General features: G+C 43.5%; 1 protein-coding gene across 3 annotated transcripts in view; it reads left to right on the top strand.

Annotated features, from left to right (window-relative positions):
• The window catches only part of GLIS3 (GLIS family zinc finger 3), a 231346-nt gene that overhangs the window by 138041 nt on the left and 72781 nt on the right, over window positions 1-20524 (top strand). The window contains exon 6 of one of the 3 annotated variants that reach the window (XM_084834416.1): window positions 17248-17256. The exons of the other annotated variants lie outside the window; for them this stretch is intronic. Coding sequence (XP_084690542.1) covers window positions 17248-17256 — 9 coding nt within the window. The remainder of the gene's footprint in view (window positions 1-17247; window positions 17257-20524) is intronic. 3 annotated transcript variants of the gene reach the window in all.

Here is a 20524-nt window from a genome sequence, read left to right as displayed (position 1 = left end):
ACAGCCAGAAAACACAGAGGAAATGTATTAGCCAGTGGCAGTGCACATCCCAAGCATAAGTGTCTCAATTGTGCTAATAAGAACAAATAACATAAAAATGAGGGGCTCACTATTGTGGATGGCATGTGGAAAGGCAGGCAAATGAAAATGCGCAGCAGAGAACTGAATGGCTCACAAACGACACTGCGAGATGTAGAAAGGCAATCAAATAAATGTAAGCCCCAGAAAAGATGTCTGTACATTTTCCCACTGCTTTGTGGGCATCTTGCTAGTTCAGCTGTATTGTTTCCATGTCCTTGTGGGGCCTATCTCATGGTGCGACTTCAAGTGAACCACCTAATTCAAGTGCTTGCATGAAGGGAACTATTAGGTATATACAACTGCATATTCACATGGAAGCACCAATAGCAGTTATCATCAAACATATTCAGAAGGATTGGACTTCCACACTTTGTGATGATAATCCTTTTCATGTACAGGTACTCATTTTATTTATTTGATTTGTACCCCGCCTTTCTACCAAGAAAAATGGCACTCAAAGTGGCTTACAGCTTTCATCATTCTTACGGTGGAACATTCCAATTCCCTCTTTACAGATGTGAATATTATGGTTCCCATCTGTTCAAGGGGGCTTAAGTCTCAGTTAATTCTCTGATTATGGTTCTAGAGTCTGAAATCCCAATTCCATAAGTCCTTTTAAAAACAGGATTCACTCCTGTTCCCATATGTATCATTATTTGTCCTATGGGAATAAATAAAAATCTACTAAGAGTGTACAATGAAGTAAGCCAGACTTTACAAAGTGGAGACACAGACACTCAGCAACATAGCCTAGCATCGTGAATTTCCTGTTTTTTATTTAGTTCATTATATAGCATAATGGTTCCATATTTTTCTTGGCTGCTAAATATCTGCCCAAGAAAAAAGTCTTCTATTTTGAAGATACTGAAACGAAGCAGTGTCTAATCCAAAAGAAGAGATTTCCAGCACTGGACAAAGGTCTACTTCTGTATTTGTCCTCACTGTTTATACCTGGTGCAAGGAAGGCATGTTTAAGCTGCCATTCTTGGCTGATCAGAGACATAGTGGAATTCAGGCAGTGATCTTAAAATGTTCAGAACTGGATATTGCACATAAATCTATGTGCTAAATTCTGAGTATTTTATTTGTTCCTGACTAGTCTATAACCCTTTGCTTATTAATACATCATTACTGAAATTAGTATTCATAGACGACTGACAAATGTAATTTTTTAAAAGTCCATGGATCACAAGATTTACCTAGCATTGATTCAAACAGGAGCTAAATAATGAGCATTGACTTTACTTGCATATTACTTTCCTTTTCCCTACCCATCCCCTTTCTTTGTATTTCCTTGGGCTCTTTGGGGGTCCCCTGAGTCTACTAATACCTCCCTCTTGTGCATGGGTCGTACCATTTTGACTACATAAGCAATGGCAGTCACAGCCTGAGCATCAGAAATAGAGGCACACGTTCCCTTGCTGTGTACCAATGTGAATGGAGTGTCTGCCATTAAGGAGCTGTCCAGATAAAGCTCAAAACAAAAGGGCAATCCTGTCATTGGTCTCAACTCTCAACCATGCTTAAGATGGATAAAGAGTAGCTTTTTTTTTTTTTTAGTGCTGGGTGCCTGTCATAACCCTAATGCATAATAATTGTGCTCTACATGCAACGAATCTATTCCCCAACTCTGTTTTTAGTTTTTCCATTGTCTGGGAAGAAAACGCACAATATTAACACTGACAAAATGAATTTCACTGGCTATTTTTAATCTAGTGCCATGCTGCCAAAGTTGGTGTGCTCCTTTGAGGGATGCCACAATACATCTGTCTGTTACTGTATCACAGACATGTCGATTTTCTAGAAATTAAAGAAAAAGAAATTAAGACCCCATGGAGGTAGAACCATTCACTATGACACTGGCTGGCTAAAAAGATATTTCCACTGTGTCTGGATATCTGATTTTTATTAATTTTTTTACATAGGAAGTGGAACAATGGAATTTTTCCTAAATTTCAGAATTCAGCATATTGTTGACAGTTATTCAATCAAGACACAGGGGGAAATCGTCACTCTGGCTGTTGTAGGTTTTATTAAACAGTAAAGTTAGCTGAAAACTATAATTCTGAAGTGAAAATGAAAACACATACACACGCACACGCACACACCCTTTATTGGCTCACAGAATTATGACATCGTGGTTTATGTTCCCCAGCGACTACTGGAAAAGACAGTATCTTTTGAACTGGGGTTTCACTCTCTTTTTGTCTTTTGTGCTGTCACCTGGCAGGCCCTTAAGGTGACCAAGTCAGTCTTTTCAGTGGAAGGAAGATGGGGTCTCTGTTTGTTCAGCTGGACTTTCACCATGTGTCTCTATTGCCTTTCATAACAATCTGCTGCCACTTTTTGTAGGCTCAAATAATAACAGCAGGCCTTTTGAGTGTAAGAACATTGCAGCCCTTATTTGAATGGGAGATGGGGTGATCACTGAGGAACTCTCTTCCTCCACCCCTGTATCTAGGGACCCTGGTGATGGTGGAGTAGTGGAGAGCTAAAGGCAGAGAACTGCATTCAGGAGGAGAGTCTTTCACAGAATTTTTGGAAAGAAAACCCCTGACGTGAGCCTCCTGCACCCACTTTACTCCTCCCTTCACTCAAGCAGTTAAACAAGCCAGGAAGCTGCAGTAAATCACATCTTTCTGTTATATCTAAACTGGGAAACTAATGGTGAATGGCTTTCATACAAGCCAAAATATGAAGCCATGGTTTAAAGTTAACATTAATTTCCTGGTCTGTTGTCCTGCTATGGCTGGATAATCCAAAAGCATGTCAATCAGCAGGCACTGATCAAAATCACAGTTTTATCAGGCAAGAGGGAGCAATCCAAAAGAGAGGCCTGAAGAGCAGCCAAGGTCAAAACACAGATAAGCAGTCAGATACAATACACAGTCCAAGAAGCAGAGACAAGCGGGAGTCCAAGGTCAGTAGCACAGAGGTGTCAAGGACAGGAAAACAGGATCCAAGGCAGCAGGAGCTGGTAAAGACATTGTTTCCAGCACTGGTTAGGCAGACACTGAAGGCTTTTAACACTAAAGCCTGCTGAGCCCCCGCTACCCCACCCCTCAGGACTCAGCTGTAGTACATTAGAGATCTCTTGTCAGAGCCCTACTCATGAGGAGTCACTTTCTCCTGAAGAGCCCTTCCTTGCAAGCTAGCATTCCTTCTCACTGGAGGCCTACTGGCCTGTCTCTTGAGGCAATGATGCTCCTGGGGGCCAGGGGGTTGCTTAGCCTCTGCCAGACAGGGATGGACCTGCAGCCATCTCCTCTGAGGGCCTAGGCAACTCCTGGTCTGGTGACAGTGATCGATCTGGGGTGCCCTCAGTTTGTGGGAGCTCTAGCGTGTCCTCTGAGGAGGATTCCTCCAGTGGGGGCATGACACCTGGTTGGAAGCTATTAACTATGGTTCCCACTTTGGGCATAACAGGAAGCTATGCTTAACTGTGGTTTCCTGGCTCATTTTCTCACTCGGGCAAAGGGAGTGTGAAGTGGGAATAACATTGCTACCTGTGGGTACATGAAGCTCATGGATATCTCAGCTGAGATTTGATTGTCCAAATGCAACCTATGTTAAGTTCTCTCTGCTTGTGGGGCAATATGGTAGGCATTCTCACAGCAAAATTGTAGAACACTTCTTTGCAAATATTGGCAGCCATATAATGTGATTGAAAATAGGTTTTGGTGGCATTAGTGTATTTTCAGTTTCCTGTTCAGTTTAAGGACTAAGTGTTGGATGAAGCATATTGTTCAGAGATGCTTGTTGTATTTGTTTTCTTAGAGAAAAATCTTAGTGTTTATTTTAATTCCTTGGCAATGTTTTTAAGTGCACCTCTTTTTTATGTGCACCTCTAAAAATAATGTTATTAGTCTTTTGCATGAACTTTTTATAAATTTAGCAACAGCACTCCCTCTGCCTCTTATTTCTCATAAAGTGAAAGACTAAAAATGGATTGAAACATAATGGACTACATTTTAGCATTCTATAACTTTTAGACAATATTGCAGAGGATTGGACAAAAGTAGCCTGAGAGTGCACTCCTTCTGAACACTGAGCTCAAAGTATTTCCTTCTTCTGTGATACTATTATTTCATATTCCAAAGATGGCCTTTCAAGTTCAGTTTTAGTTTCTAGTTGCCCTTTTTCAAAATTATATTTCACATTTCATTGTTAACATTACAAAAATGAAAATAAAGACAAGAAAATGGTAATCTGTTTGCTTACTTATGTTTTCACACACTTGTATTTCAAATATAACTCATTTGCTTTCTTTTGAGTCCAATTGAAATATTTCATTAATGCGAGCAGAACTGCATTTGGAGGCTAAGGGTCACTGAGCAGTGCCCATGGCAACTAAGAAGCCATTCTTCACAAAAATGCTGTAAAGAGTAAGTGTTTTAATCCTCAACTTTAATCCCCTTACTTCCTGTTCCAAAATGAAGCATAAATCAGACACTGTGGAGTGCAGCAATTTTTCTTAAAAGGGATGTTGGTGCAAAAGGATTAGTGATGGGTAGAAGCGTTAAAGGAATTTAATCACACTGTTGCGAAACGTTGGAAACTATGATCAACCAATTGTTGTGAATTAAAAACAACAAAATGAACTTTGAAAGCGATTAGAGGGTTGGCTTTTGTCCCCCTCCCTTTTTGTCATTGTTGTTACATCATTACTTCCAACTGTTGTGTCTTGAAAGCTGTTGAATTTGTACTCTGTTCAGTAAAGGGCTCAATACTGATAGGGTTTCCACTGGCCTATAGGAAACAGATACAGTTAAATAATCTATAGTTCTCCAAATATCTTATTCCTTTTGATCCTGTAACAGCTGTTCAAAAGATTATTGATATATTTATAGAGAACTATCTAGCCGTTGGGCAGGGTGTGAAGTAATCTCTAAATGAAAATGTATCCTAGAGGCTAATATGTGGGGCCACCAGTACTCGCTTCCAGTGTCCAGGATGGGCTGGGCAAACCTGTGGCCCTCCAAATGTTGTTGGACTGCAGCTGCCAGCATCCCTTGCCATTGGCTATGCTGGCTAGAGCGGATGGGAGCTGCCGTTCAGCAACATCTGACCTAAGCAATGGGCATTCAGCAGCATAATGAGCATATACAAAGAGCTGTGCTGCACTAATGAAACATGTGCAGTCACAAGGCATAATGTTATGCTGTATGGCAGCAGTGCTACTCTCTAATCTGTATGAAATGTCATTCTTAATAGCCAACCTGACCAAAGAGACCAATCCAAATATTGTATTAGTTTAAATGCAGAGAAATAAACAGTTTCAGTGAAGTTGATTCTGCTTGTTGTTCACTAATAAAATACACTACAACAAAATAGTTTCAATATATTACAGAAAAAGAACTTTTCAGTCACCAAACCTATGCACTACATCCACTGAAACCTCTGTTTTCTAAACATATTTATTTATTTAGGCTGCAATCCAGTACTCACCTGGGAGTAAGTCCCATTGAACTCAGTGGGGCAGATCTGCTACAAGGTGACATGTTTATAGTTTACAGCTTCTTTTGAGATCCTTGGGGCATAGTTTCATTGTTCCACCTGTGATGAAGTCACTCAGTGGGACTTCCCTCTGAGTAGACATGTATAGGATTGTAATGTCAAAGCATTGTTATCATGTTCTTCGGCTGAAAAGGCTCCCAGAGCAGTTCATATAACATCTTTTACGAACAAGACAATCCCTGTTCGCAAGCTGACAGTCTTAAAAGACACAAAAGGAAAAAGGGGTAATGAGGGCAGAAGAAAATAAGCAAACACAGGCAATAATTCCTATAGTTTATAATTATCAGCTGGAATGGAAATGGTTCAGGGAGAGAAGGAACCACATGGGACATGTGTCTCAGCAGAGATGATGGAGTGGTCCTGCTTCCCATCCCTCCCTCTGCTGCAGCCTGATGGAAAGTGTGGTGTGAGGTCTTCAGTCATCAAAATTCTGCTTATCTATATCCTGACATAGGACGAAGATAGAGAGAGATTATCTGTCAGTTTCACTTTCTCCCACATTCATATCTCAAGTTCTTCCATCCCGATAATGAAGACATTTGTAAATTTGTTGTACTTCCTGCCATACAGCTATTAAAGACAAGGAATCTGTCAGAAAGAAGAGGTACCAACCCTAATTCAGCATGAACATGGTTGAATACACAAATATTCAAAGCCAGACTTTTAAGAGCTAAGCAATGTATGGATGGAGGAATCCGTGAGGCCCAGTCTACACAGCTGATTAGTGCAGAGCAACAGCACATCAAGGTTGTTCGTGACAGATGACGCTGTCCCTAATCCATAGCAACCCTGCAGCTTCCCTCTGGAAAAGGTGCATTTTTGGAAAGTTGTTTTAGTGCATATTTTTTCCTTATATGTGGCTCCTGCGGAGTTCTACCTCAGTGTGCCCTGTCCCACATTAAATCCTGGGCATGCCACTGTGACTTGGCAGTGACCTGGCCAAGGGGTGTGGCTGCCCCTTTTTCCCCATTTGCAGTTGGGTGCTTTAGGACACAGGCTTGCTTCCCCACTTGACACTACTTCGCGCTGTTTCATCCTTTCGCTGTATCAGAGTAGTGCTGTTTTCCCATTCACAATATGTATCCTAGCGCAGTAGCCGCTTTACCCATTCACAGCATGGAGCCTGTTTTTCCTATTCATAATAGTGCAGTAGCTCTTTTCAAGCATTCACAATAGCGCAGTAGCTGCTTCACCCATTCAGATTATGTAGCCTGTTTTTCCCATTCACAATAGCACAGTATCTTTTAATTTTTCACAATATCCCAATGGTGCATGAGAGGGGAGAGGTGTGGGAGAAACTACAGAGGTTTAATTCAGCACTTCCAGTAAGCTTCCCTGAGCAGGGAAGTGTGGACAGGGGCAGGGAACAAGCCCCTCTCATTCGCTGAGCAGCACCTATGGGTTTGATAACATTAAGTTCTACTCTGCCCACCCAACCCAGAAGTATGGGAGTTTAAAGTGCTGTGTGACCCATGAAAGCAAGTTTTAAGGTAGTGTATACTCCACTTTTCTTGCTTCATGTGACCCTGACAGACCAAAGCGATTTCATGAAAATCCAGATATAACCAGAAAGCACTTCTCATTCCGTTTCCATGTAGATTGGGCTGAGGAGTCTGTAAAAAAAAAAAAAGAGGTAGCAATCCTAATTCAGCACTACCATGGTTGAATACACAAATATTCAAAGCCAGACTTTTAAATACTAAGCAATATATGGATGGAGGAATCTGTGAGTTTCAGTTTCTCCCACTTTCAAATGTTTTAATCTCAAGTTCTTTCTATCCTGAATATGAAGAAATTTGTGAATTTTGGTAAATTCTTATAAAAAAAATGAAGTGTAGTTAAATCCTTGCTCATCCTTGAATGGAGATATATCAACATAACATTACACAACTAGTATTCCCATTTCTCTAAACTTGCAATAAGCACAACTGGAACAATGAAATCATATCCCAAGGAGCTCAGAAGAAGCTGAAAACCATGAAAACCTTATAGCAGCCTGTCATCTGCTCAGACCGGCTAGGACAACCTCTACTGTGCTTTTAATTATGTCTGTCAAAGTGCAGCTGAGTTTACTTTGCAAAGTTCTATCAAAATGAGAAAGTATTGTATGTTTTTGCAGGGCCAAATTAAGTTTTGGTCAAAGAAGAGGTTGGAAATCTGTTTCGGAACACCATGTGCTACAAATGGAAAAGTAGCAGGGGTGGAGTGTGCTTGCCTTGAGGATTCTAGATATAATGATTGCCTGAAGCCTTGGGATACTTCTCAGTTCAACACTTTGGTAGGGTAAACTTCAGTGAGGATTGATTCCAGTTCCTTTTGTGAACCCTGGGGACCGTACCTTTAGTGATGAATGTTTGGATGATGTCCTTCACTAGTAGTATATGCTTGTGGGTGAGAGGGATTTTCTGTTTTCCTTTCCAATCTGTGAATGTGGCATGAGCGTAGTGGCTTCACCATGAGCTGCATTGGAAGTGTTGTAATTCCTGATTTCCTCTGGCCATCATGCCAAACTTTTGCACTGGATCTACAATGGCTTGTTTATCTAATGTTACAGCCAGAGAAAAGGACATCACCTGGGCCCATATAGTGCACCCTCTGTGGCTCTAAAATGCTTATCTAGCTTCATAAATGTCAGTCTTTAGGTAGATTCTTAAATGCTACAATAATAGGAAATATGAGACCAGGTATTGAAGGAACTATGATTCCCTCTAAAATGTTTTTATAACAATCTTATCTGCATGGGTGAACAAATATCAAGCTATTTTGCTTCAGGCTGAGTTTATTCAGAAGCATATTTTAGTGGCATCTGATTTCTACTGAACAATGAAGACTACCAGGGTCTCCATGAAGCAAACATGAGTCTGATAAACAACAGTGATAAGAGAGATGCAAAATAAAAGGTCTTTTGATTGTTAGCCCTTGTCTTGGGGAGCACGTCATGCTTCACACCAACTTAATGCCTGTTCTTGCACTCAAATATAATGCTGCTGAAAATTGAGGAATTTAAGGGCTTTGTTCACTTCTAATTACTTCTACTTGATTTGCTAAATCTGGGGTGATTATCCAATCATATCTGAAATGAGAAAATGATGGGAGTTGAATTTCCATCTCTTGTTCTAAAATGGAATTATAAACATTTGAAGAACTTACAAGAAAATATAAAAATCAGTATAGACAGTACCTTGTTTTCTAGTATACCTAGGCAAGCAAAACATTGCTCCTGAGAAGTGCTCAAGTTTCCAGATGCAAATTTTGTTATGGTAGATGCGGATCTGAGTGTCTCACCTGAAACAACCTCTTATTTGGAATATACATTTCAAAAAGGAAGATTTCACAAAAACTAAGCAAGCAGATAATATGCTGGTATTTAGGCTGCACTCGTATGACAACTTATCTAAGAGTAAACTTTCAGGGGATTACTTCTGAGTAAACATACGTACATAGCATCATGCTATTAGCATATCTTTAAATTCATCCTAATAACTTGAAAATGCCTCTTTGCATTTTAAGATTGTTGGGAGAGTTAATACATCACTCAATAGGGTAGCTCATTATGAAGCATATTCATATGGGCTCAGATCTGGCAGGTGTTTGGTCACAGCACATTTGACTGTAGGAGGAATGACGCAGAACTAAGTATACTATTTGACTTTACATACACAATTCATGAATCAAAGGCATCGCCACTGCTGTAAAACTTAATTTAAGGCTAGAATACTATATAATACTTGGGCTGCCTCCAGATGTGGCTTTTATTGTGCAATTGCACTGCCTCATTCATGGAATTTTACAGGTGGTCCAGATGCCATCATCTTCCATTTATAGCCTGTTTTTCCATCTTTTCTCTTACCAGAATAAAATCTGTTAAGAAGAGGCAGAATAGCTGTCTAGAACAAGGAAGGAGCATTTGCCCCTATCCAAAGCCCTCCTCATATCACCAAAGTGACCAAGGCCGTTTCTGTCCCATGCCCAGGCCTCAGTCAAGCCTGATTGAAATGGATCAAGATAATGGGCTTCTTCCAAGTGTGCCTTCAACTGCATCGCCACCACCCGCACAATCACCTTGCCCCAAAATGGCAGGTTCGAGACAGGGCAAAAGTTGTTCAAAACTTGGGGATCCAATGAGGGCTTCTTTAAGAGCAGTTTTATCACTGCCTCCTTGAGGGCTGATGGCATCACTCTCTCCTCAAGGGAGGCATTCACCACCGCCCTGATCCCCTCACCCAGTCTCTCTCTGCAGCTCATAATGAGCCAAGATGGGTCAAGTAAGCAGGTGGTCGGCTTTACAGATGAAAGCACCTTGTCTACCTCAACAGAAGGAAAAAGCTGGAACCGACCCCGCAAAACCGGTTTGCCACAGGCCATCTCTTGCTCACTAACTGTATCCACGGCTCACGGAATAACACTCCTGATCCGATCAATTTTATCCACAAAGTGCCTTGCCAAGGAGGCCTTAGAATGCTCCAGCGGTTCCAGAGCAACTGGACCGACCAGGCTCCAGACCACTTGGAACAGCCTCCTGGGACAGCACTCTGCAGACGTGACAGAGGCAGCATAGTATTCCTTTTTTGCTGGCTTCATCACCACATGATAGGCTGAAGATACAGCTCTAGCCCATGTCCAGTCGTCTTTGGAGTGAGACTTCCGCCACCAGTTCGGAAGCTGCAGCTGGTGCAGAACACGGCGGCTCACCTGATTAAAGGCTGCTGCCGGCATGATCACATCACTCCGGTGCTGAAGGAGTTGCACTGGTTACCAGTTGTTTTCCGGGCCAAATTCAAGGTGTTGCTTTTGACCTTTAAAACCCTATACGGTTCCAGCCCAGCCTATCTCAAGGGGCGCCTCCAGCAACACCAGACAGGCCGCTTAACAAGATCAGCCTTGGATGGCCTTCTCTCTGTCCCATCAGCCAGGACAGCTAGGCTGGTGAGGACGAGGGAGAGGGCCTTCTCTGTGGTGGCCCCCACTCTGTGGAACTCCCTCCCCAGGGAACTCCGACATTTGTTGTTGTTGTTCAGTCGTTCAGTCGTGTCCGACTCTTCGTGACCCCATGGACCATAGTACGTCAGGCCTTCCTGTCCTGCGCTCTCTCCCGGAGTGTGCTCAAGTCCATATTCATTGCATCAGTGATGCTATCTAGCCATCTCATCCTCTGCCATCCCCTTCTCCTTTTGCCTTCAATCTTTCCCAGCATCAGGGTCTTTTCCAGTGAGTTTTCTCTTCGCATTAAGTGGCCAAAATATTTGAGCTTCAGTTTCAGTATCTGTCCTTCCAAAGAGCAGTCAGGGTTGATTTCCTTTAGGATGGACTGATTTGACCTCCTTGCAGTCCAGGGGACTCGAAAGAGTCTTCTCCAGCACCACAGTTCGAAAGCATCAATTCTTCGGCGCTCAGTCTTCCTTATAGTCCAGCTCTCACAGCCATACATTACTACTGGGAAAACCATAGCTTCGATTATACGGACCTTTGTGGGCAAGGTGATGTCTCTGCTTCTTACTATGCTGTCTAGGTTTGCCATAGCTTTCCTCCCAAGGAGCAAGCATCTTTTAATTTCATGGCTACAGTCACCGTCTGCAGTGATCTTGGAGCCCAAGAAAATAAAATCTGTCACTGCTTCCATTTCTTCCCCTTCTATATGCCAGGAAGTGATGGGGCCAGATGCCATGATCTTAGTTTTTTTAATGTTGAGTTTCAAACCAGCTTTTGCACTCTCCACTTTCACCCTCAACAAGAGGCTCTTTAGATCCTCTTCACTTTTTGCCATTAGGGTGGTATCGTCTGCGTATCTGAGGTTGTTGATAATTCTCCCGGCAATCTTAATTCCGACCTGTGATTCATCCAACCCGGTGTTTCTCATGATGTACTCTGCAGCATATAAGTTAAATAAGCAGGGCGACAATATGCAGCCTTGTCGTACTCCTTTCCCAATTTTGAACCACTCGGTTGTTCCATGTCTGGTTCTTTCTGTTGCTTCTTGACCCTCGTACAGGTTTCTAAGGAGACAGGTAAGGTGGTCTGGTACTCCCATCTCTTTAAGAATTTGCCACAGTTTGTTGTGATCCCCACAATCAAAGGCTTTAGCATAGTCAATGAAGCAGAAATAGACGTTTTTCTGGAATTCTCTTGCTTTCTCCATGATCCAGCGAATGTTGGCGATTTGATCTGTAGTTCCTCTGCCTCTTCGAAACCCAGCTTGTACTTCTGGTAGTTCTCGGTTCACATGCTGCTGAAGCCTAGCTTGTAGGACTTTGAGCATAACCTTGCTGGCATGTGAAATGAGCGCAATTGTACGGTAGTTTGAACACTCTTTGGCATTGCCCTTCTTTGGAATTGGAATGCAAACTGACCTTTTCCAGTCTTGTGGCCACTGTTGAGTGTTCCAAATTTGTTGGCATATGTTTTGAAGGTATATACTTATTTTGTGTTTGTATTCAGGTCAGCATTTCAAAGGGTTCTCTATATAGGCTTCTATAAAACACAAAAATTCAAACCACACTTTTCTTTATTTCACTCCTTTTACCTCCCACCCCTTTTCCCACCCATATGAATCCAATTACACATCCCTGTGGAGCCTATAAATGAAAGAGATCACCTCCAAACTGTGAAATAAAAAAAAAAAAACTGGATAAATTGCTGGTAAGCTAAGATGTAAAAGAACCCTTTAAAGGTAAATATAAATAGAGGGTAAATAATATAGCCTTGAAATCTTTATTGGAAAGGTTACACTTTTTTGAATAATGTCTCATGGCAATTAGTACAAACTGCAATACTTGTGCTAAGAATATGGATAAGAAGGAAGTAGGTATCTTTGACCTCAGAAATACGCATGCATGGTAGAAGTAATAGCTGGTGAGTAATGGAGAGCAGAGTTCATGGTTACAATATAAAAAACATCTGAGTCCCATAGCTGGTAGAAGTATAAGAGATAAATGAGAAAAGATGTCAAGAACTCACAGCACATATTCTTTTTGCTTTTGTTTTGTTAGATTTTTTGCTATACATTATACCTTAGATAACTCTGAATAAACAAGAATCCTAACAGAGCTTAATTTAGCAGGCATTAGTAATACTATGTTGCACTACCTACTTTCCCAAGTGGTAGAAAGTTCCAGGTCAGCTTTACAGGGTCTGTTTCTTTAGGAGGAGAAAGTATTGAAGACTTATGTTCGACTTACATGAGGATATTTTGGCTACCTTGCAAGGGCATTACTTCACAAAACCATATGAAAGAGCACAACATAATTCTTTCTTTAAATGTAATCAGGGCCCGACAGAGCGTATTTATTGTATATTATTACGGTTAAACATTTGGCACAGCACTACAGTTTTCAAGATTTAAAGGAGATGCTACACATGGCCTTTATGATGAGGCCTTGCAAATGTACCTGTTTGCAAAAAGACAACTTACATCCCAAGAGGTCCTAGAGGAAGCTCTAGCTATTGGAGCAGTAGCCATGGGCAGCCACAAAGTGTGTTTGGATTTGGAAAGGAACCTACCTGGCTCAGAATTCTAGCAAGTTTTATTTATTTTGTATCCAGATCAAACTTTGCTCTGCCAAAATGTAGCCACCACCACACCTTTGTCATTAGCTTGCTGCAGATTGTCAACAGTACAAGACTCCGGCAGTAATCGACACACCATCAGATGCGCTGGGTCTTGGATTTCTCCACATTCACATAATATATTGTCATCAGCCAACAGCCCCCACTTAAATAAATTCATCTTACACCTTGGTACCCCTACCCTCAACCTGTTCATTGTCCTCCAAACTATATAAGGGAAATGGCTGCTGCTATTTCCTGCAGCCATTTCTTCCTTCGTTAAAATACTCGAATCGGTAATCTCATTCCTCCATTTACTTATTCAATTCTGTTCTTTGGTCCCCTCTAGGATATTAGTTCTTGACATAGAACTCTTTCTAGATCTAAGTCGATGAATTGGGGGAATATATCCGCTCAAAGGGTGACGAGAATCAGTCTCTTGCTTAGTTCTTTCGGTATCTGCTTCTACTTCCCTTCTAATCTTAGGTGGGGCAATGCCAACAAGACAATATAGTTTATTAACGGGCGTCGGTTTGAGGCATCCCGTCACTATGCGCATTGCCTCATTCACAGCAATATCTACTTGCTTCGCATGTGCTGATACGTTCCATACTGGTGCCACATATTCAGCGGTAGAGACACTCAAGGCTATAACTGATGCTCGTAACATAGCTGGCTGGGCTCCCCATGTATAGTTTGTCAATCATCAGATAATGTTATTCCTAGCACATACTTTAGCCTTGGTATTCAGGCAATGTTGCTTAAAGAAAGTGTTCTGTCCAACCTAACACCCAAATATTTAGGTGTTGGGCAATGTTGTAATCTATTCCCTCTCCACTTATTATCCAGTTCAACTCCTACATCTCAATTACGAAGATGAAAGGCACATACTTGAGTTTTACGTGGATTTGGTTTTAAGTGTTTATTATCATAACACCGCTCCAGTTCTTCTAGAGCCCATGATAATTTTACAGCACACTCATTGAAACTCAGTTCTTGTACGGCCACTGCTGTGTCATCCGCATATATGAACATTTGCATATTGGCCGGGGTGGGTTGGTCGTTAGTATATATATTACATAAAATCAGAGAGAGTACGCTGCCTTGTGGTAATCCATTCTTTTGCTTCCTCCGTCTACTGTTCTTACCATTCAGAGTCACATAAAACCTTCTATTTTGAAGGAAACTCCCTATAAGCCTGGTGAGTTTATGGTCTCCAGTAAAGTTGTCTATCTTGCGCAGCAATTTTCTATGATTGACCATATCATATGCTGCAGTAAGATCAGTGAACACCACTCCAGTAATTAGTTTTCTTTCATAACCATCCTCTATGTGCTGTGTGAGATTAAGTATTTGTCCACAACATGACCTTCCTGGTCTAAAACCAGCTTGCTCATTCATGATCTTTACATCAAGAGTCTGTGCCACTGGATTAAGAATCATTCACTCCAACAACTGGGAAAGATGACAGAGGAGTGATACTGGTCGATAGTTCTTTGGATCAGTTGGTTCCTTTCCTGGCTTCAACAAGGCTACCACTCTAGCCTGTCTCCAAAGCCTTGGAATCTTAAGTTCACTAATACAGGTGTTCATCATTTGCCGGAGCCACTCCAAGGTATTAGGTCCAAACTGTTTAATCTGTTTCGCCCTTAAATCATCTATGCCCACAGCTCTGTCTCGCTTCAGACTCTCTATGGCTTCTTCTAATTCAAGTATTGTAAAGGGGGCACTGAGGAGACACTCAAGGCCATTCTAGCAGGTTAACAGTCCTGATCTGTAACTATCGGATATTCGTAAGTGTGAAGGGAGGAAGAGTGCTGCCCTAGCTCCCAGCAGTGTAGGCAGGGTCAAAAGTTTGCTCAGACTGAACACCAACCCAGCAAGGTAGATTGCCACCACCCCTTATGTCCAACTCAGCCAGGGGACTCTCAGACCTTACAGGATACACCTAAGGCTTATGAAATAGGGGGCCAAATTAGCACCCCCTATTTCTAAGGCTTAGGCCAGAAACCTTAAACAGAATTATCCAATAGGAAGACTCTGGATTTAGTACTGGGGCAATTTAGAATGAAGCACACAGACAACCAGCTATAAGAGTAGTAAGTTTATTGGGAAAGGGGGAATAAAAGACTCACAAGATCCAGAGAACATTTGGAAACAATTGTTGTTGTTCAGTCGTTCAGTCGTATCCGACTCTTCGTGACCCCATGGACCATAGCACGCCAGGCCTTCCTGTCCTGCGCTGTCTCCTGGAGCGTGCTCAAGTTCATATTCATTGCATCCGTGATGCTATCTAGCCATCTCATCCTCTGCCGTCCCCTTCTCCTTTTGCCTTCAGTCTTTCCCAGCATCAGGGTCTTTTCCAGGGAGTTTTCTCTTCGCATTAGGTGGCCAAAATATTGGAGCTTCAGCTTCATTATCTGTCCTTCCAATGAGCACTCAGGGTTGATTTCCTTTAGGATGGACTGATTTGACCTCCTTGCAGTCCAGGGGACTCCTGTCCATATGTACCTAGGTACAGTTTATCAAATAGGATAGGGCCCAAACAGAAGTACTTGGAGTCCAAAGTAAAGGCAAAGCGAAGACAAAGACAATAAGCAGCTGCAACCCCCCTGATTATATGCTCAAGCCCCTGCTGGTCTAAGGTGATCCCTGTTAGCCAATCACAGGCTGGCTGAAACAGTTTTCCCAAGGCTGAGAGTTCCCACAGGAATGCAGCTGAGATCACACAGCCCAATTAACTAGGCCCTGTTCTGACCTTGGGACTAGAGTCATCCTGAGATATCATACACACCAGTGGTTTACCGCTATGTGCAGCTTTGGCCTTGTGAAATGGAAAGTTACAAACAGCTAGGACACAAAAAGAAAATGGAGTTCTTGACAATAGGATTCAGCAAAACAGTTCCCCAATCAGAGTAGGTGCTGCAGGGCTCTGAGATCCAGACAAGCTTCCCTAGCACAGTGTGTCTCTGCAGGTGAGGATGGCAAGGGCACCTCAAACCCTCCCATTTCCATGGGTTCCATATGTAATGACCACAACTCAGGTTTACGACAAATTATGGTACTGGAGCTGACCTGGGCCACCAACTTGTGAGGTTCCCATTGCTTTCTACTCCAGATCGATATCGCCAACAGACTGATAAGGAGGCCCTGGCTGTTGTAGCTAGCGTTTAGAACTTCCACGACTATGTCTGTGGTCAGCCATTCATTATTGCTACTGATCACAAGCCTTTGCTGGGGCTGTTTGCCTCCAACCAGCAGACACCCCAAATATTGGCTGAGTTCACACATCATGCTAACCCATGGTGAGTGGCAAGCTATGCTGGGTAGGTGGTTATGCAAACAACCTACTGTGCTCCCGTCAGACAATCAGGCAAACAAGCTACACAGGGTAGTTTATTTCACCCCCCTTGCCCCTCCTCTTCCTGTAGTCCTCCCACCCAGCCAGGCAGGTATCCCAACTTCCTTTGCAGCAGGAGTAGAGATCATTTGAGTGGAACAGAGTGGCTGCAGCATTTTGGCCACTCTTGCCAAGCAGCTCTGTAGGCAATCTCCATAACCCACACTGGTGTGACGGACAACACACCATAGGTAAAACAACACTTGCTGCAAACTGTGGGTTCTCAGGGTGGGTTATTTGGGCAAAATAATCCACCGGGGGGGGGGGGACATCCCACAGACAACACGCTAACCCAGAAAATAAGCTATCATGGGTCAGTGTGTTGTGTGAAACCAGCTATTGGCTCCACATATGCTGCAGTGGGCAGTTTTCTTGATTTCATTTCCTGCAGTATCCGGCAAGAATATTGTCCATGCTGATGCTCTGAGCCACCTCCTTCTCCCATCTGCTGAGGTCAATGCATCACCTCCTCTAGAGGTCCTGCTGTTGGAGTCATGACCAGAGCCTCTCCTCCATGCGACAGATATTGCTGCAGCATCATTCAGGGGCCCAGTTCTTGCCTCTGGTCTCCACTGGGTGTGGAGGGGATGGCCATCAGGGAAGCTTGAGGAGAAATCCAGGCCATTTGTATCCAAACAACATGAACTATCCATGCCCAAGGGGTGCTCCCTGTGGAGCAAAAGAGTAATAATTTCCACAGTTTTGAGGCATCAGGTGTTGGAGGCTCTACATGTTGGGCACCCTGATATAGTGTGAATGTAGGCCCTTGGCCATAGCTATGTATGGTGGCCCAAGGTGCACAGCAAGATCAAAGGATGCTTCAAGAGGTTTCAAATGTCAGGCTTCAAGACTGGTCCCGTCACACGCCCAAGTGCAACAATGGGAATCAACAAAAATTCCATGGTTGCAGCTTTGTATTGACTTTGTTGGCCCCATTTAGGGGCAGACATTCTGGCTGACTCATATTCCAAATGGTTAGTGGTTCTTGTTTCACCAATGACATCTTGAGTTGTTATCAAGTTAGGCTGACCATATTTCCTTGAGACAAAAACGGGACGGGGTTATGTAATGTCCCACCAGAGAGTTCCGCTGTAATAAAAAAATATCTAACAGCCTGTTGAACCGAAATATGAGTCTGAAAAGTCCGAATCAAACTGAATATAGGGCAGAAAGCATCTCTATGGGTGGAATGATGGTAGAAATAACAGTAAGGCTCACCCTCCTGGCTCCCACACGTGGAATGGGGCTTAGCGACCACCTCTTGAATTCCCCGCCACTGCAGACAAGCCAGGGGGTGACGTCTGATCATCGCTAGCTCAAGAAGTCTGGCCCTGACTGGATAACGTAAATGGAACTTCCTCTTTCATCCCACTAGTAGTTTTACTGCATGCATTGATTAGCATAGAGCCTTATGATAAACGTGTTGTTGTTTTTACAAAAAATTAAAAACGGGACAAAATTGACATTTATATTAAAATGACGGGACGGTTGGGAAATATGAAAAAACTGGTACTGTCCCATTTAAAATGGTACATATGGTCAGCCTATATCAAGTGCTTATGTAGACTTTTCACAACACAGAGACTGCCAGATGTTGTCTAAGACAATGGGCCCCACTTTACATCTGTGGAATTCCACACATTCCTTGATAATGGCCTGATCCAGCATGTCAATTCAGGCCGTATTTATCCAGCAACGAATGGCCAGGCTGAGCAGATGGCCAGGACAATGAAGGATGCATTAAAGCAGATTGTTAAGGGTGGCTGGAACCATCGCCTTGCAAGTTTTCTGTTGACACAACACATCACACCATGTACTACAACCAGAAGGTGCCCTGCTGAGCTGGTAATGAACAGGCAGCTAACAACTCTGCTTGATCGTAGCACCTTGGCCTGAGTGAGGACCAACCAAGAGAATCAGGAGGGGCAGTGTTTCAATGGAGTCCAAAGACCTGCTTGTGCTTTTGTGCCACATTACCCTGTGTATATCAGAAACTACGGCCCTGGTACCATGTGGATTCCTGCCACCATAACTCAAAATATAGGATCACTGTCCTACCCAACTCCAGATGGCCATGTGTTGACTCAGATGAGAAAGTGATTATCAGGTCCACCAATTCTCTCTCAAAGTACCAAGGATGTTCTGGTGGCGGTACATGATGAGACACTGGCTACTTCAGAAACCAGGCAAAGGCACTGTCTAGACCCTGACAAGGATCAGCATGACCTAGAGCCCACTTAGAGCGCAATCCTATGGCTGCTAGACAGCGGCTAGCAGGCCATAGGATTTGTTGGTTTATGGGAACCGACCTCAGAGTCAGTGCTCCAAGATCAGTTCCCAGAAAACCGCCTCCCCTCCCCCTCCCACACCGCCTCGTAGGTGGCGCATTTCGTCCCCGGCTCCACGCTCGGAAGAGCAGTGCAGAGCAGGGGAAAGGGGGATGTTCCTGGGGAGGGGAGGTGACAGCGGAAGTGTCATTATGATGCTTTTTATGTGCCATCTGGCTTCCCCCACCCTCAGCCCCGATCCACTCCAGCCAGCCAGCCGAAATTGGCCATCTAGTTGCTAATGCAGGGCAGCCGAAGCATGGAGGAGAAGATCCCCTCTGTGCACTGCTCACCCAGCATTGGATAGTCAGTCGCCTCCAAGTTCAGAGGCGGCCAACTATCCCCATTAGATTGTGCCCTCTGTGTCTCTTCATCCGTAAATGGCTGCATTTAGGTTAACCTAACAGCTTTACAGCCACAAATGGCATAGTGGATGCCATTTGCGTCGAGTTAGTTAGCCCAGCGAAGCGATATGGCACGGCAATGGCGGCTGGCCATATCGCCAGCAACGCGTACCCTGTGGCCAGCCCCACAGGATCCCTGTGGAGCGGAGCCGGCCTGGATGGATTCCGGAGGGGAAGGACGGATCGCTTCCCCCCCGTGGACCCCCCCGACCGGAAAGGTAGGGGATCCATACACCCCTACAAGAGTCGGATGATAGATATGTAGATAAAGGGAAATATTATCTCATAAATATCCTCAAGCATGATCTACCATTTATTTAGCCTCAGGTTTTCCTCTCATGGTAATGGAGTTGTCGTCTGGGCTGGGGGGTCTAGATCTCTGGGCCCTGGTAAAGTGTACCCCTGTGTTTGGGACCTGGCTTCACTGGCCGTTAATTAGCCTTCATTATTTTTAGTGCTGAAAGGAGACTTTGAATAACATAGTATGAACCATAATAAGCACCTGCTGTATATACTTATTTTTTCTTAGAGAAAATGTATCATTTAAAAACTGCACGTACTGATAAAAGATAAAAATAGATGAAATGAGCTTGCAATTGAAATTTTCTGTTATATAAGTGTTGGTTGCTTCAGTCACATCCAGTATATCTATGCTTTCTCTCTTTGCCCACAAAATACTTCCAAGTATCTCTTCCAGCCATAGTGGTGCTGCCAAACTGAATATAAGAGGGAAAGTTCCTCCAAGAGGGAAATGCCAACTCATGCAAGACTTTGGAACTACTGTTGCTATTTTGGCACAATAGTCGCTGTGCCAACAACATTGCTCTGTCTATTGTGAGCGGAGACGGAGTAATAAAGAGACAGACACAAGTACTTGGATGAAAAATGGGGCCACATTTATTGAAATATCTGCAAAGGGGAAACCTAGAACGGGCACTGACTGTACTAGTGGCTAGCTGGCAGTTTTATGGGCAAAAACATACCCAGCCTGAGGGGTGGTGTGACAGCATCGCTGCCCCTCCGGACTGCCCCTTATGGGGGAGGTAGACCTTCCCCTGTCACCCCCTCCCGGGCCGCAAAGCTCCTGGGGGAGTGAGGTGAGTCGGTCTCCCAGGCAACCCTTATCCCCCCTGCCAAGCTGTAAAACCCATTCGGGAGGCCTCAGGCCTCACCTGTCACCATAAGGTGCTTCTGAATGCTCACCATCCCTAAGCTCATTCTCCTTTGCCCCTCTTAGCCGCCATCTGTAATGT

Source organism: Heloderma suspectum, chromosome 2 (assembly GCF_057233095.1).
Source record: "Heloderma suspectum isolate Gila_16-S chromosome 2, 16-S_ref, whole genome shotgun sequence".
Lineage (NCBI taxonomy): Eukaryota > Metazoa > Chordata > Lepidosauria > Squamata > Helodermatidae > Heloderma > Heloderma suspectum.
The sequence above is the reverse complement of the archived record's forward strand: the minus strand, read 5'-3'. Positions and strand labels throughout refer to the sequence as shown.